The 15,475-nt window shown below is 46.1% G+C and overlaps 1 protein-coding gene across 2 annotated transcripts; it reads left to right on the top strand.

The window, feature by feature from the left end:
• The first annotated feature begins 94 nt into the window (after nt 1-94).
• Nucleotides 95-13,894, top strand: plekha2 (pleckstrin homology domain containing A2). 2 transcript variants are annotated; one of them, XM_062382071.1, is made up of 12 exons: nt 95-430; nt 3,547-3,734; nt 3,876-3,932; nt 4,402-4,450; nt 4,557-4,654; nt 6,719-6,850; nt 7,112-7,201; nt 7,316-7,384; nt 7,493-7,563; nt 11,138-11,201; nt 12,049-12,126; nt 12,245-13,894. In XM_062382071.1, the coding sequence occupies exons 2-12, from the start codon at nt 3,594-3,596 to the stop codon at nt 12,686-12,688; spliced, it is 1,293 nt and encodes a 430-aa protein (XP_062238055.1). In that variant the 5' UTR covers nt 95-430; nt 3,547-3,593; the 3' UTR covers nt 12,689-13,894. The 2 variants fall into 2 exon arrangements, with proteins under 2 accessions (XP_062238055.1, XP_062238056.1); XM_062382072.1 differs by lacking the exon at nt 95-430 and adding an exon at nt 1,779-3,336.
• The last annotated feature ends 1,581 nt before the right edge of the window (nt 13,895-15,475 follow it).

The raw sequence follows: 15,475 nt of genomic DNA, 5'->3' as shown, positions 1-15,475 counted from the left end.
TAAAAAAAAAATCTCTCGTTAAAATGACAGTTAAATTCAGTTAAGTTCCTCAAATGAGGCAGTGGCATCAGGAGGAGGAGGAGGAGGAAGAGGAGGAGGAGGACCCGGCAGCCGGAGCTGCTGAGAGGACGCATAGCTCACATCCGGGGCTGCTCTATTCTGACAACGAAACGTCCTACCCGGAAAAAAAAAAAAAGACGAGCCCTGTGTAATCCGACCACACAAACAAAACAGCCGAGGCTGTGACAGTGCGACACGAGCCGGCTTTGTTTTTGAATTTCCGCTGTGCGTGGAGGTCGTGAAGGAAACAACTCGAGTGGACCATGCGCGTGTTCCGCAAACTCCTGCCCAGCGAACAAGTCTCCTCTCTGCGCGTCGGAGCCGTGCGGGGCGCTGGCTGTGGCGCACACTGACTCCTGCAGCTCCGCGGGTAAGAAGCACACAGTCGACCCTCTGTGACTCTGTGCGTGTGCGTGTGTGTGTGTGCATTTGCATGTGCGTGCGTGTCCGTCTGTGGTGAGTCAGTGCTGCTCATCCGGACATGTGTGTTGTCTGTCAGGTGTCACTGACTAAACTCCTGTCTGATGAGCACACTTCAACTTTTTCCTCGCGTGCTCGCCATCACGTTGGGTACGCGCGCACGACAGTGGCCGTCACATGTGTCGTTCAGGGGCGTGAGGCTCGTGCCCGCTGCTGTCATGAGAAATGAGGGGATCGACCCAGGGCTGCGGCGGTTACATGATTCTGTGGGATAATCGATTAATCGTTTGGTGCACGCAATCTCGCTGGGTTTTTGAAAGTGTCACAACTTCGCAGAGTTTAAGTAAAGTCCTCGTGTTGTAAGATTTGTGCAAAACCAAAATATGGTCATAGTCTTGAGGTGATTCATTTGAATCACAGTTCTCAGATCAGTATCTTACAATAAAAAACACTCAATGAGTTTAGGATGCATCAGAATTATCTGGGTGGAGTCGCAGGCTGAACCGTTTCAAACTGGAAGGACACAGAATTAAACCTCGGCCACTTTATCAGCCTCATCCTCCCTGACCCATACCACATCCTTCCACATTTCAGTATTCAAAAGTTTATCAAGACATAGAAGGCAGCCACGAACCAAGAGCCACCAATTGCTATTACCTCTGTCAGTGCAGAGTGGCAAAGGGTGAACTAGAAATATTAGGACCGACCCAAATACCTCGAAATGTGGACTATTGCCATGGTAATTGACATCCACGTCAGTATTCAAACACTAAGTGGTTTATTTGATCAAATATGCTTTTCCACAAAAGGGTAATCCTTGTAATTCAAATTGTTGCAGATTACTTTTCCTGTCAAATCGCCAAATCTTTTAAACTCTTAAGTGAAAGGCCCAACTCCACTGACTTCACATGTCATAGTCAGTAACGTTGTCCCAGGGAGTCAAACCAGCGTGTTCACAGCAGATGTATAAAGTCTTCAGCAGCTCTGGAGGGAATAGAATCAAGTGAAATGAGGTCGCAGCACTTTGGGTCCATGGTGTGGTCTCAGAAGCATCTACCAGGCAAACCCACGTCAGTACTGAGCAGCGTCTGTGGAAGTGTGGGGTTGATAGTCTTCAGGGTTCAAGTCCTACCAGGGATTCACAGTCTGTGGACATCAGTCTTTTGTGTCCTTCTGTCTGAACATTGCTATACCTCTGATATCACATCTCTATTATAACCAGTGTGTGTCACCTTGTTAGGTTTCACAGCCCGAGGATTTCACATCTCACACATATCTGATAATCTGATGGCTGAATAGTATTTACTGTCGAAGTTTTGCCTGAGGTGCCACAGGCGGTGATGCCCCGTGATGGTTGATGGTTAAGCCAGATGTGCCAGTGCCACACACTAAATGGTGTGTGTGTGTGTGTGTGTGTGTGTGTGTGTGTGTGTGTGTGTGTGTGTGTGTGTGTGTGTGTGTGTGTGTGTGTGTGTGTGTGTGTGTGTGTGTGTGTGTGTGTGTGTGTGTGTGTGTGTGTGTGTGTGTGTGTGTGTGTGTGTGTGTGTGTGTGTGTGTGTGTGTGTGTGTGTGTGTGTGTCTGACCTCTGCGGCATCAATTCCACTTTTCCATTACAGACTCTGGACTTTCTGCAGGAGGCTTTTGAATGGTCTGCATTTTTCACCCGTTACAATGGGCTGCAGAAAATATGTTTGATGGCTGACGCATCAGCAGCTCGGCCCACAAGCAGTTTCAGAATGAAGCATTTTCCAAACCAGCGACTTAAAAATAGACTCGCAGGACATCCGGGGAAGACTCGACCTGTTTGTGTCTGTCTTTTCTGTGTTTTCTAGGGTGATGTGTGTGAGCATTTTATTCATAATAGTTTCCCACTCATCCATTCATTATCTATACTACTTATTTGTTGAGGAGGGGAGCTGCAGCCAACCCCAGCTGATACTGGGTGAGAAGCGGGGTGCACCCTGGACAGGTCGCCTCATCATCCAGAGACAACCCCCACACCAATGCTCAACGTACAGGCTCCGTTTGACTTCAATCTGTGTATTTTTGGACTGTGGGAGGAAGCTGGATAAATAATTTCCCTCTTCTTTACATGTCTTTAAATAGTACCGTGATATTTTTACATGACTGTCCAGTGCATTGTAAAAGTCTGTCTCAGATGTGGCCTGGTTGCTGTTAGTTGACCTCTGGGGCCACGTTACGTTTGAGTCCCTTTCCATGCATTCAAATATTAAAGTCCTGAAGTGAAATGGAATAATTTTTTTTTGCAGAAAACCAGCTTTTTAATTCAGAGCATCTGGCCGAGCGCTGGAACTCACTGTGATAACTTCACGGTGTTCAGTCTGCAGAGTTGCAATAAAAGTTCCCCCCGGAAACTTAAGGAGGACGATATTATGAAATGGAGGTCTCACCACGTCACAAGCCCGAAACCTCAAAACTCAGCCAAAGAATAGAAAGATAGAAAGACATGTTAAACTCTACTGTCAGATCTCTGATAAGGATGAAACTCTCTGATTGAGATACCATCAGCGCGTCTCGGCTGAATGAGAGTCGTTGTTTTGTTTTTTTTGCCGGCAGTCGGCAGCCCCAGTGATACACATGCGTGCCATCATCTTAATGAACATATCCACCCACCCTCCCTCAGCCCCGTCACTCCTCCTCCTCTCTTCTTTTTCCTTCTCCTCTCTTCCCCTCTCCTCCCGCTCCCCTTTCTTCTCTGGCCAGTGGAAATGTGCGTGTGTGCAGATCTCGAGTGCAGCCTGTAATTTCTGGCTGTGGTGGAGGGCCTCGGCTCAGCCTCGGGCTCCGGGGTTTGCTGCTCAGCCTCAATCACGTCACGTGAAAAACTGCTGAGTGTGAGTGCGGGTCTCTGTCTTTGTGTGTGTGCGTGTGTGCGTGTGTGTGTGTGTGTGTGAGGCTGCGAGCATTTATTAGAAAACTAAATGAAAGATGCTTTATCCTCCACGTCTGCCCGTCTCTGTCTCTCTGTCTGTCTCACTCAGCTGCTCCATTTACATTTTCATCTCACTCGAGTCTCTGTCTCTCTGTGTGTCCGTCTGTCCCAGTGATATGTGATAGCAGCAGCAGCAGCAGCAGCAGCAGCAGCAGCATCATGCCGTACGTGGACCGGCTGAACCGTGTGTGTGGTTTCCTGGACATCGAGGAGAAGGAGAACAGCTGCCGCTTCCAGAGACGATACTTCATCCTCGACACGCAGGGAAATGCTCTGCTGTGGTATATGGACAATCCTCAGGTGCTCCACACACACACACACACACATACACACACACCCTTGTACAAACAGCAAGAGGAAGTTAAAATTGACCAATCCATGCCGTGTAACCTTGGACCCTGAGCCAATGACGAGTGTGTGTGTGTTTGTGTTTGCATGCAGAACCTGCCGAGCGGAGCCAGCTTTGTCGGCAGCCTGAAGCTAACCTACATCTCTAAGGTAAACCGCTCTCTCTCTCTCTCTCTCTCCCTCCGTCGACTCGCCCTCACGTCTACAGGCGACACGTTTGTGTGGCGTGGACGCATAATTCCCAGAGTGCACACAAAATAGCAAAACATGCATGTGGGCTTCACAGACACACAAGATCTGTGTGTTATCTGGAGTTAAAGTTACCGGTCACATGCAGCGCAGAGCTGAAGCCGAGTCTGTGAAGTTTTCCAGATGTCACAGCGCTCGCTGAACCAACCGGAGATAATGACATCTGGCTTCACTGCAGCGCCGGCGCTGACAGCTCCTCCGTGGACACTCTGAGTCAAACCCACGTCAAAGTTATGAAATGTTCCTCTTCTCTTCTCTCCCTCTCTCCTCTCCTATTTTCCTCTTCTTTCCTCTTACCTCCTTTCCTTTCCTCTCGTGGCGTCTCCTCTCCTCGCCTCTTCTTTCCTCATCCTCTTTTTCCTCTCCTCAGGTGAATGAAGCCACGGCGAAGCAAAAGCCCAAGACAGAGTTCTGCTTTGGTGAGTCAGTCTTATGCAGTAGCTCACAAAGGGCACACGTGTGGTGAAATAATATAGTGCGTTTATAAATAGTGGATATTCATGAGCGTCTTGTCTTCCCCTGCAGTCATCAATGCAGTCTCGCGGCGTTACTTCCTCCAAGGAAACGATGTGACTGACATGAGGGACTGGGTGGCTGCTCTCAACAAGGCCAGCAAGATCACTGTGAGTGCAACCACTTGTGGAAACTTACTGATGTGCACTGAACTGTGCACATTTTCCTGATGTTATACGCAGTGAGAACGCAAATGTCCGGGTCAGCTGCTCCGGACATTTTCCACAACTCTAGTGAAAAGTCTGAGTGAGCCCATGTGAGAAAACGGCAGGAAAACGAAACGGGATGCAAAAAGACCACAAACATCTCAGGGTGAGAAAGAGGTCGCATGCATGTAGAAGATGCTGATGAAGATGTCCACTTGGAAAGCGAGCTTCCCTCTGCCTGAGTGTTACGCCCATTTCCCTGTTGTGTCCTGAATCTCCTCCTGCCTTCTCTGAAGTGGAGGGGTCAAAAGGTCTTGGATCACTTTGCCCTTTACCGGAGATCTGTTTATACTTTTCCCACAAACTCATAACAAGGAGTCTTTGTCTAATGTGCATTCAGATTAATAAGGGATTTGTCTCCACCTGAGTTTGCGGGGGTTCGGTTTGGGTGGGTGCAGATGTCGGCGGCTTACCTACAGATACCTTCCCACACACTTATTAATGAATGAGGAACGTGTGAATGTACTGAATAACGAGTGATAACGGACTCGCGTCACTGGGGCCGAGGTGTCAGATCAGTGTTGCGTATGTGTTTTCGGCTGTGCCACACACATTTACATATTATTTGCGTCGGTCCGGTGACATGAGTGCAGCCTTTCTGATCGGCGATGAGCAGATGTCTCCTGATGACAGAGGAAAGTGTTTCTCTTTTTTTCTCTCACCTGCACACTGACACAGGAAGCAGCACCGCTCGCTGTCTCTTTCACTTCCCCTTCGATCGGGGGGGGGGGGGGCTCTGCGCCGCCTTCTTCTGAGCCTGCACCGCTCTCAGTGAGTCTGGGTGAAAACGCTCTCTGAACGCGTAATGGACATCATGTCGACGCTGGAGTTAAAAGTAAAACTATGATCAACGAGTTTCACGCTTTTAATTTAGAAAAGAGGAAGTCTTCAGCCACATCAGAGGGGTTCATGTTTTTGTCTTGTTGTTTCTGTGGAGACGTCAATATTTAATATGGGAGTGTTTGGTCCTCACTCAGATAAACTTTCAGTTTATTAGGTACACTAGCTAAAATAATACAAGTTAATACATCAGTCCTGCAGTAAACCTAGAAAGTTCAGTTTGTGTTTTAAACAGTTTTGATTCAATTCAATGCTCAGTTCAGAGGCAGCAGCTTGTGGTGCTGCTGGACTGCATAGTGTTGAATGACAGATGTTTGTTGACTCAGTGACAGTTAATCAATGAGGGCAACAGCTCTGAGTCGACAGCCATGGCTGGAGGGTTTATGTTTTCAGGTTGTCTGTCGGTTTGTCACACTCCTGTAAATGCAACATCTCAAACACGCTACATTAATTCAGAAGGTGAAACGGAGCCGAAACACATAAACGTTGATAAATACATGTAGTAGAAGGATAGAGCCTCTGGAACACCTTTCAAATCGCACATGTAACAAACGATAGTCTTGCAGGCGACCAGTCTAAAAATTTCCACCGACGTAAAAAAGTCAAATTTTCTCTGTGGTTCTTTTAATACACACAGCTTCCTGCTCAATCTTGTCACTTCTGATGATACGGTGCTGGTGAGCCAAAAGATAAAAATCCTTTTTTTATTTGTGAGACCAACACTGAACTATAACTTAACAAGATGCTTCACATTCCTCCTTGTTTTTCTAATCTTCAGATTTTTTTTGAATTGGATTAGATTTAGGTCAAAGGTCAATGTCTTTGACTCACAAAACACATTTTTTGACCCTAACCCCAAGAGGTCAAAGGCTTATTATGACAACATATTCTTAATATCTTCTCTAAAAGTCTTGACTCCATTTATTACATGAGTCTGGTATTCAACAACAAGGTGGTGATTCCAGTGAACTACGGTGAACAGCTACATCTTACAGTGAACCTTTCATTGCAGTTTGGAAATCTACTCCCAGGGGGAATCGAACCACTAACTCCCGGCCGTCAGGGAGTTAGTGCATCAGTTTTGCTCGCTGAGATCGGTGCACTTTATCTTTTCCTACTTGTTGACAGGTTCCTAAATCTGGCCCTGCACCTCCGAGGTCCGATGTGACGACAGTGATCGGCGACACTCAGGGAGGGAAGAGGCAGCAGGCCTACAAGACTGAGATCATCGGGGGGGTGGTGGTGCACACTGCCATCCAGGTAAAGAAGAGGAAGATAAAAATCCCCCCAAAAAACTCTGGTCACTATAATCACAATCCTAGTCGTGATACCGTAGACGCAACCAAACAAAAAGTGTAATTGTCGATGTCATGCATTTGATCTGATTCTGGCCTCTGATGTCAGTCGAGCCTTTTGTCCGAAACCACTTGAAGTACGAGCTGAGATATTTGAAGATGCCGGTGCCGGTGAGTGTGATTGTGCTGAAGACGATGACGAGGGGGTTTTGATGATATGTTTCAGAATGAGAGTGAAGAGACGGAAGGCAGAGAGAGGAAGGGCAGCAGGCTGGGCGTGCTGCGATGTGGTTACTGTGTGAAACAGGGAAATGTGGTGAGTACCCAGCTACTCACGATGTAACTGATAAACTCTGTGTTAGTTGAAAAAAGTCTGTGTGCAATCTGTGATGTGGTGTTTCTTTTCCTTTTTTCCTTTCTTTCTTTTCAGCGGAAGAGCTGGAAGAGGCGTTTTTTCACCCTGGATGACATCACAGTCAGTTACTTCAAGTCTGAAGTGGTGAGGAGACAGGATTAGGTTGATTGTTAATATCTTGTATTTCCTGTTTATTGGTGTGACTGGGCTCTTTGTCCGCACACGTCTGAGCTGTGTTTATGTTCGCTGCAGGATAAGGAGCCTCTCCGAGCCATTCCACTCAGGGACATCCAGAGGGTCCACGAATGTCTTGTCAAGTCCGGGTGAGTCCAACGTGAATCACTGAGGCAACGGGTCCCAGCATTTTGCTTTCTGTCCCTCTGATACCGCCTGTGGAACAGCATCTGAATCACTGCAGTCAGAGTTAATTGTAAAGTTATTTTGTATCCACTCATTCCAGAATTCCCCATCTGTCTGTCTGTGACTCGCATATCTCGAGAACCGTTCACCTTATCACCTTCCCTCTTGACGTGTGTATAAGAAAGAACAGTGTTTGATTTGGTTTTACACAAAATACATCCAATATTACTAAACTGAATAAACAGGCGACCAGTGCTCATCAAAGCAAATTACGTTTAATGTCACAACGGTGGGCGCGATCCCCACAATGTCAACAACAGCTGATTCTCCAGTTCTGGGTCCTGCTACTGAGTCGAGCTTCACTGAACTTTGAATAAACAGGTGAAGAGCTCTGAGTGCAGCAGCTCAGCAGCTTCAGGGTTCAGTGGTTTGAGTTCTGCAGCTGGTCTCTTACAGTTTGAGAAAGAAATCTGCAACTAGCAACACCACAGGCCGAGAAAACAGCTAATTCCAAACAGGCGGGCTAAGAACAGGCGGGCTAAGAACAGGCGGGCTAAGAACAGGCGGGTTTAGAACGGGCGGGTTTAGAACGGGCTGGTTTAGAACGGGCGGGTTAAGAACAGGCGGGTTTAGAACAGGCGGGCTAAGAACAGGCAAGTTGAGAACAGGCGGGTTGAGAACAGGCGGATTAAGAACAGGCGGATTAAGAACAGGGGGGTTTAGAACAGGCGGGTTTAGAACAGGCGGGCTAAGAACAGGCAAGTTGAGAACAGGCGGATTAAGAACAGGGGGGTTTAGAACAGGCGGGTTTAGAACGGGCGGGTTTAGAACAGGCGGGTTTAGAACAGGCGGGCTAAGAACAGGCAAGTTGAGAACAGGCGGGTTGAGAACAGGCAGTTTGAGAACAGGCGGGTTGAGAATGGGCGGGTTGAGAACAGGGGGGTTTAGAACAGACGGGTTTAGAACAGGCAGGTTAAGAACAGGCGGGTTTAGAACAGGCGGGTTAAGAACAGGCGGATTTAGAACAGGCGGATTTAGAACAGGCAGATTTAGAACAGGCGGGTTTCGAACAGGCGGGTTGAGAGCAGGCGGGTTTAGAACAGGCGGGTTTAGAGCAGGCGGATTAAGAACGGGCAAGTTGAGAACAGGCAGTTTGAGAACAGGCGGGTTGAGAACGGGCGGGTTGAGAAGAGGCGGGTTTAGAACAGGCGGGTTGAGAGCAGGCGGGTTAAGAACAGGCGGGTTTAGAACAGACGGGTTTAGAACAGGCAGGTTAAGAACAGGCGGGTTAAGAACAGGCGGATTTAGAACAGGCGGGTTTAGAACAGGCATGTTTAGAACAGGCGGGTTTAGAACAGGCGGGTTTAGAACAGGCGGGTTTAGAACAGGCGGGTTAAGAACAGGCGGGTTTAGAACAGGCGGGTTAAGAACTGGCGGGTTAAGAACAGGCGGGTTTAGAACAGGCGGGTTTAGAACAGGCGGGTTTAGAACAGGCGGGTTAAGAACAGGCGGGTTTAGAACAGGCGGGTTAAGAACAGGCGGGTTAAGAACAGGTGGGTTTAGAACAGGCGGGTTTAGAACAGGCGGGTTTAGAACAGGCGGGTTAAGAACAGGCGGGTTTAGAACAGGCGGGTTAAGAACAGGCGGGTTAAGAACAGGTGGGTTTAGAACAGGCGGGTTTAGAACAGGCGGGTTAAGAACAGGCGGGTTTAGAACAGACGGGTTTAGAACAGGCGGGTTAAGAACAGGCGGGTTTAGAACAGGCGGGTTTAGAACAGGCGGGTTTAGAACAGGCGGGTTTAGAACAGGCGGGTTTAGAACAGGCGGGTTTAGAACAGGCGGGTTTAGAACAGACGGGTTAAGAAAAGGCGGGTTTAGAACAGGCGGGTTAAGAACAGGCGGGTTAAAAACAGGCGGGTTAAAAACAGGCAGGTTTAGAACAGGCAGGTTTAGAACAGGCATTGCACTAGAAGACTAAAAACAAGAAGATTCACACTTTCAGCAACGTTTATCCTCAGTTTCGTTTTTCTCTGTCTTCACTAGACTTGTTTTTTTATTGCAGCATCAAGTGTGTGTTATTGTACAGTGGTATTTTTAACCCGTGATCCAAACACTCATTTGTTGGTAGAGATAAACTGAAGAGCTGAAGTTAGGGACTGTCTTACAAATCTGTGCAAAATGACAAACTCCATGGTTTAGTCACCACTACTTGTCACGTTCTGCAGTGACATGGATTTTGCAACACGATCATTACAGCGATTCTCACACACACACACACACACACACACACACACACACACACACACACACACACACAGGAGATCCACTTCCCACAACACTTAATGAACCATATCACACCCACTGGTTACACAAAGGTAACAGGCTGGTTTTTACACATGTCGCAGCACTGCTGACCGAGGGTGATTCACACTGGATTTCAAACAAACCTGCTGGTTAGTAACGTTCATCCCAGTGTCACATGGCACTGAACGCTTGCAGCAGCATTTCATCCACTCTGTTTCCAAAGAGGATGAAATGTATTTCATCTCCTCTTTCTGACAGCTTATTTTTGACAGACACAATACTTTGAAAGATGTTAAACCTGTTTAGTGTTTGTAAAAAGTAAATTCCTTATACTTTATATTATGTAAAAGTGAATTAATGATTAAGTTTGCACTGCATTTTTCTAGTTTGAAAATCGCTCTTGGCAGATTCTTTGGAGTCATAGTTAAGGACAATCATAGTAATAGGTTTTGACAGTTATTGGTTTCCACAATGACATTAACTCATGGAACGTTATTTTTGTGGCTCGTCAGACCACAAATGATTTGGCACCTTTAAATTCAGATGTGAAAAAAAAAGTAATGGGGTAAACAGCTTTTCGCCCCCAAAACATTTGTGTTACTCAGATCCAGGTTGTTGAGCAACACAGCTGATTCACAGCTCAAAACAACAACAGCAGCCAACTCTGGAAACCAATCATATCACATTTACTAATCAACCTCACCTCCTTTTTCCAAACAATTAGGACATTTTTCTCTGACTTTGCCAATAAGTAAAATAGAGGTGAGAGTATTTTGTAATGCCATGACACAAAACCGTTACTGTAGAAAAATACTTTTTAACTTATATCATCCATCGCTAAAACCAACCAACTTCCTTATTTTTCAAGGAAAGCTATGAAATGTATCCCAGTACAGTTTATCAAGGTGCATTTTAAATACATATCATTCTGTCAATTGTGTACATTCAACCATTTTCTGTACAGATACGGATACAGATTAGAGTCAGGCTGCATATTTATGTCACAATCATTCCGAGCCAGAGAGAAAACAGACATAACTAACACAAACACACACATGGTTCCTGCTGGTTTTTCCCTGATTACCAAACCCCATCATCATTTCAACTTTTTTGTCCGAACCAGGCCCGGCCAAGTGTCCGGTGACCACACTGATGTGAAATAAACAGACAATAGCTTTGCACATAACCCTCCTTGTAGCTACTGTGTTTCAACAGGATGCTTTTCACTTTCAGGGATCTCCTGCTGAGAGACAACCTGTTCGAAATCATCACCAGCTCCAGAACCTTCTACATTCAGGTAAAAATCTCTTTCAACCGAAACAGCAGACTTTTGAAAACTCGTACTGATACAAAAACTGAATGAATGAACACAAAGTGAACACAAAGTGAACACAGAGACGATCTGTAGTCGCAGGTGTCCTGATGTTTTTCAGTTGGTTTAATGCTCGGCTGCTGATGTGTGGCACCGGCTCTGTGTTGAGGAGCATGACAAGTTTGTTTCGGGTGAGAAGGGCACGGCCATCTGTTACCATGACAACAATAACATCCGGTTCAGCTGATCAGACGGGTAATGCAGAGACGGGGGATGGGGGGGAGCCACTGTAAGTCTGAGCACTTATATTTTTGTCCATGCATGTAAAAAGGGGAAGCATGACAAACGTCTCAACTGACAAACACAACACATAAACAGAAATAGATGAAACCAATTTGGATCACAGTGAGAATGGAAACACCACAATGACAAAGCATCTTAGATTAAACCGACATTTAGATTAGACTATTTCTATCTGCTCATTTGCGATATGCAATCGGGCTTCAACCCACTATCATTTGAATCTTTATCGCAGTAATAAATACAGTAATACATGAGACACACATGACATTAACTTTGATTTATAGAAACTGACACAGATATTTGGTTTTTAGAACAACACTTGAGGCAGTGCCACTGAAGAGTACGCCGCATTAGGGTTTGGCTACTCAGCAAAAAAGAGTTTCTCAAGATTTATCCCACAGATTAAGATTTGCAGCCTGTAGAAAATGTGACCCAACGCAACAGGACAAACTGGTCCGGCCGCTGGTGTGAGAATGAGTGTAGAGAGACGGGCTGCTCTGCTTCACCTTGTCCTGCCTGTTCCCTGCAGACAGACTCTCCAGATGAGATGCACAGTTGGATCAGGGACATTGAGTTGAAGATTCAGGAGTTCCGAGGTCCCCCGAAGGTAATTCAGTTGTGTCTCCTCTTTCCTCTGGAGCGAAAAAAAAAAAAACACAGCTTTCTTCAGGAAGTGGAAGCTGGATTCTGATTCTTGAATATGGTGTGATTGTCTGTTGTTTCAGGGTTTTTCATTCAAACGTGCCTCTTCTCTGTACCGGAGTCACAACTCCTCTGCGTCTCGTGGTCATTCGAGTGATTTAATCAGACCCTCCCTGGTCAAGTCCTGCTCTGTGGCGCCGGGCTGGCAGCCTTGGACCCCTGTCCCACCCTGTGAGCCCTCCATCATGGACGCAGAGGACGAGGACAGCCCTTTCATCTCCCTCCCAAACTTGCCCTCTCTCTCCTCCTCCTCCACCTCTTCTTCCACCTCCTCCTCCTCCAACTCCCTCTCTACCCCTTGCCCCAGCGCGAATCCCGGGCCTGCCGCCGGCGGACTGGGGATCCTCGCGGCGTCAGGAGACGCGGCGAGCGAGCGCCGGAGGCACCGCTCTCAGCCTCAGCCTCACACCGGCTGCAGCTTCCCCTTCAGCCTCGATGACGACGGCATCCGCACCACAGACGTCTAAGTCCCTGGGTACTCATGTGTTGACCCGAGCGTTGACACCTGTTTGGAAATGAATGTGACTGTTAATAATAGTATTCCCTGCTAATGAAGTGACACTGTGACTGAGATTGGGGGCCCCCTGCTGGTCTCCTAGGTGCTTTGCAGATGAAGGATCACCCAGCAGACCAGCGGCACAGTGTTGGTTGATCACAGGACTGTGAAAAGGTACGATGGAGTGGTTTTAGTGCAACGTCCTCTCAAAACTTGAATAGTCTTGTTAGATGTTCTTACATACTTTAACATTTTGGCACATGCACAAAAGAAGGTACATTTTGTCACCCCCTCACCAGACTTCCACATATTAGTGGATATATTAGTGTCCATGTGTTTAATATTCATACTTAATTTCACAAAATACCCCAATTCATTTTGTTTTCCAGTTAGGCTGAGCAGTGCATCCCCTTGTTCCTCCAGACACAAGAATTGGGTTAAATAAACCTCACCTCAAACGTACTTCCATTAATGATTAACAAGCATTTATTAGTACAATCTAATCAGGTGTCTGGGGGAAAGTATCGTGTCTCGTATAAAAAAACGGTACGTGCACTCACATGCCAACTGACTAGTGCTTTCATCTGCACAGGCAGAGACGAAGGAGTCCGCAGCAGCTTTTATGTGTTTGCACTATGTTTTAGATCATCTTTTTAATAGGTGGCTTCATGATCAACCGTCAGTAAACTGTGACTCGTGTCTTTGTGTTTAACGTGGTACCGTAACAACACAGCCGTGTGTCAGTGGTACTCGTCGTAGAATGTACTTCCACTATCAAAGTACAGCTGATCAGGTGGTTGTCAGCTTTGTAAATGTGATTTTTTTTTTTTTTTTTTTTTTTTTTACTGCAGCATTACATGGGAAAATGTGCCACTACTTTTTGGTAATTTAATTGATATTCCGCACTTTTCTTTTTCTCATTTTTACTTGTTTTTTTAATTCCTTTTTTGACACAGCTTTTCACAGCAGATTTATCAGCTTCCTCTGAGATGATGCCTCAGATGTTTTGTGTTGTTACATATTCAGCCTCAAACACTCACAGGTTCACCCCAAGACTTAATCCATGTGGTTCCATGTTCCACGCCTGTTTCTGTTTTCTGAAGCTGTGTGCACTTGTCTGCCTGCGTACATTGTTAATTCTCCAACATGTACATTAAATGATGCTTTTTAATTTGTCCTTTTCGGGGTTGTTTTTTTTCTTCAACTCTGAATTTTATGACCTTCAATTTGAATCTCCAAACTCTGCCATCTAGTGGCCTGTGGCTCCATCCACATTTTACAGCAACGAAATCACAAACTTCAATTTTACTTATCTTGTGATAAAAGTGTTGACACTGAAACTTTCAACTTTTATCTTTTGTTTTCTCTCTAAGAGTCAGAAATGTCCAACCTCCAGGCACGCAGAGGGTCAAGGCAACACAGTTACCCTTTAACACTGTCACCTTACAACACATGCACGCTATTGTAGATAAAACCTCAAGCGTGCACAGACATGCCAATCTAGGGCCCCGGAGGTTGTGTTAAGTGAAGTGTTTCACACGTCCAGAGCAAAGGTCCATTAGGTAAAATGCCTAAAACTCTGTCCTGACCTCCGTCCACTTCTCCTCTGGGCCGGCTGGTGCAGCTGTGAGGAAGACGTCTCCTCTGAACGCTTTCAATTGTGTCGTTAGGTACCAAAGGCCCCGAGTGCCTGGGAAATGTCAGCTGTGTTGAAATGAGTTTTCAGTCTGTTAAAGATGGAGCTTCCCCAAGGTACTGAGAGGAAACCTGTGAGGACGAAGACAGTGATGAATGTTACGCGATTTCAGAAAAACTTTAACACAGTTGATGGAGGATGAACAAGGGGGGGGCAACATGTACAACATAATACAAGAGTAATCGTTATGATGAATCTCTGCTTTTGCCATTTATAAAGTCAGTAAACTGCGTTTTATGGCCACATTGATCTTCAACCTTGTACCAAAAAGAATCTACTTCTCTATAATTCCATGTCTGGGAAACAAAGACGTACATTTCTGTTCATGGGGCCACGGACCAGAAGCCCTGGAGGTGGAACTTCTTGTCCAGAACGTAAAGGTCACGTCGCACTTCAGTCTGACGCCTGTGAGTGACAGCAGCTCCGAGGCCACACAGACACACTGCTTCTCTAAATGTTAATGTTCCCACATGAACGACTCTGCAGCGGACTGCTCGGTCTCTCTTCCTGATGCCGTCACGCTCTCGTGATGTTAAATGCTACAGAGTACAGTCGTTGCTCCCTGTACTTTTGGACTTGTGTGATTTATTGCTTGCAGACCAGCGTGAGGAACGTCTGTGTGGGGAAGGAGAAAAGTGTCTGTGTTTTGGACCATGCCTTATTTAATTATGCCCCAACTGGTTTCCCTGCTTTCAGGGGACAACCACTAGAGGGAGCTGCAAGACACCACACTGAGTAGTGAGTGCAGCCCATAAAAACGTCGTTTGGCGTTTGAAGAACATGTTTGCAGATAAATGTGCAATGAGCTCGAAAAGCAGCTTTTCTCAATCAACAGCTCACTTTAAATGTCACTGAAACTTTACACAATGAAACTTTACAACAATTATGCCTGATGCTCAAAAATAAAAGACACTGAATTATATACTGGAATGTGTCCTTCAAAATAAAAGCTTCACAGAACTAGAGGAGAAATTAGAGAACGATAAAACATGTCAGTTGAAAGGAAAACGTTTTCATGAATGACGTTTTTTCCCAGTTATATAATTTCTTCGGTTACTGATG

The sequence above is a fragment of the Platichthys flesus genome, chromosome 3 (genome assembly GCF_949316205.1).
Source record: "Platichthys flesus chromosome 3, fPlaFle2.1, whole genome shotgun sequence".
In the NCBI taxonomy this organism is placed as follows: domain Eukaryota; kingdom Metazoa; phylum Chordata; class Actinopteri; order Pleuronectiformes; family Pleuronectidae; genus Platichthys; species Platichthys flesus.
The sequence above is the reverse complement of the archived record's forward strand: the minus strand, read 5'-3'. Positions and strand labels throughout refer to the sequence as shown.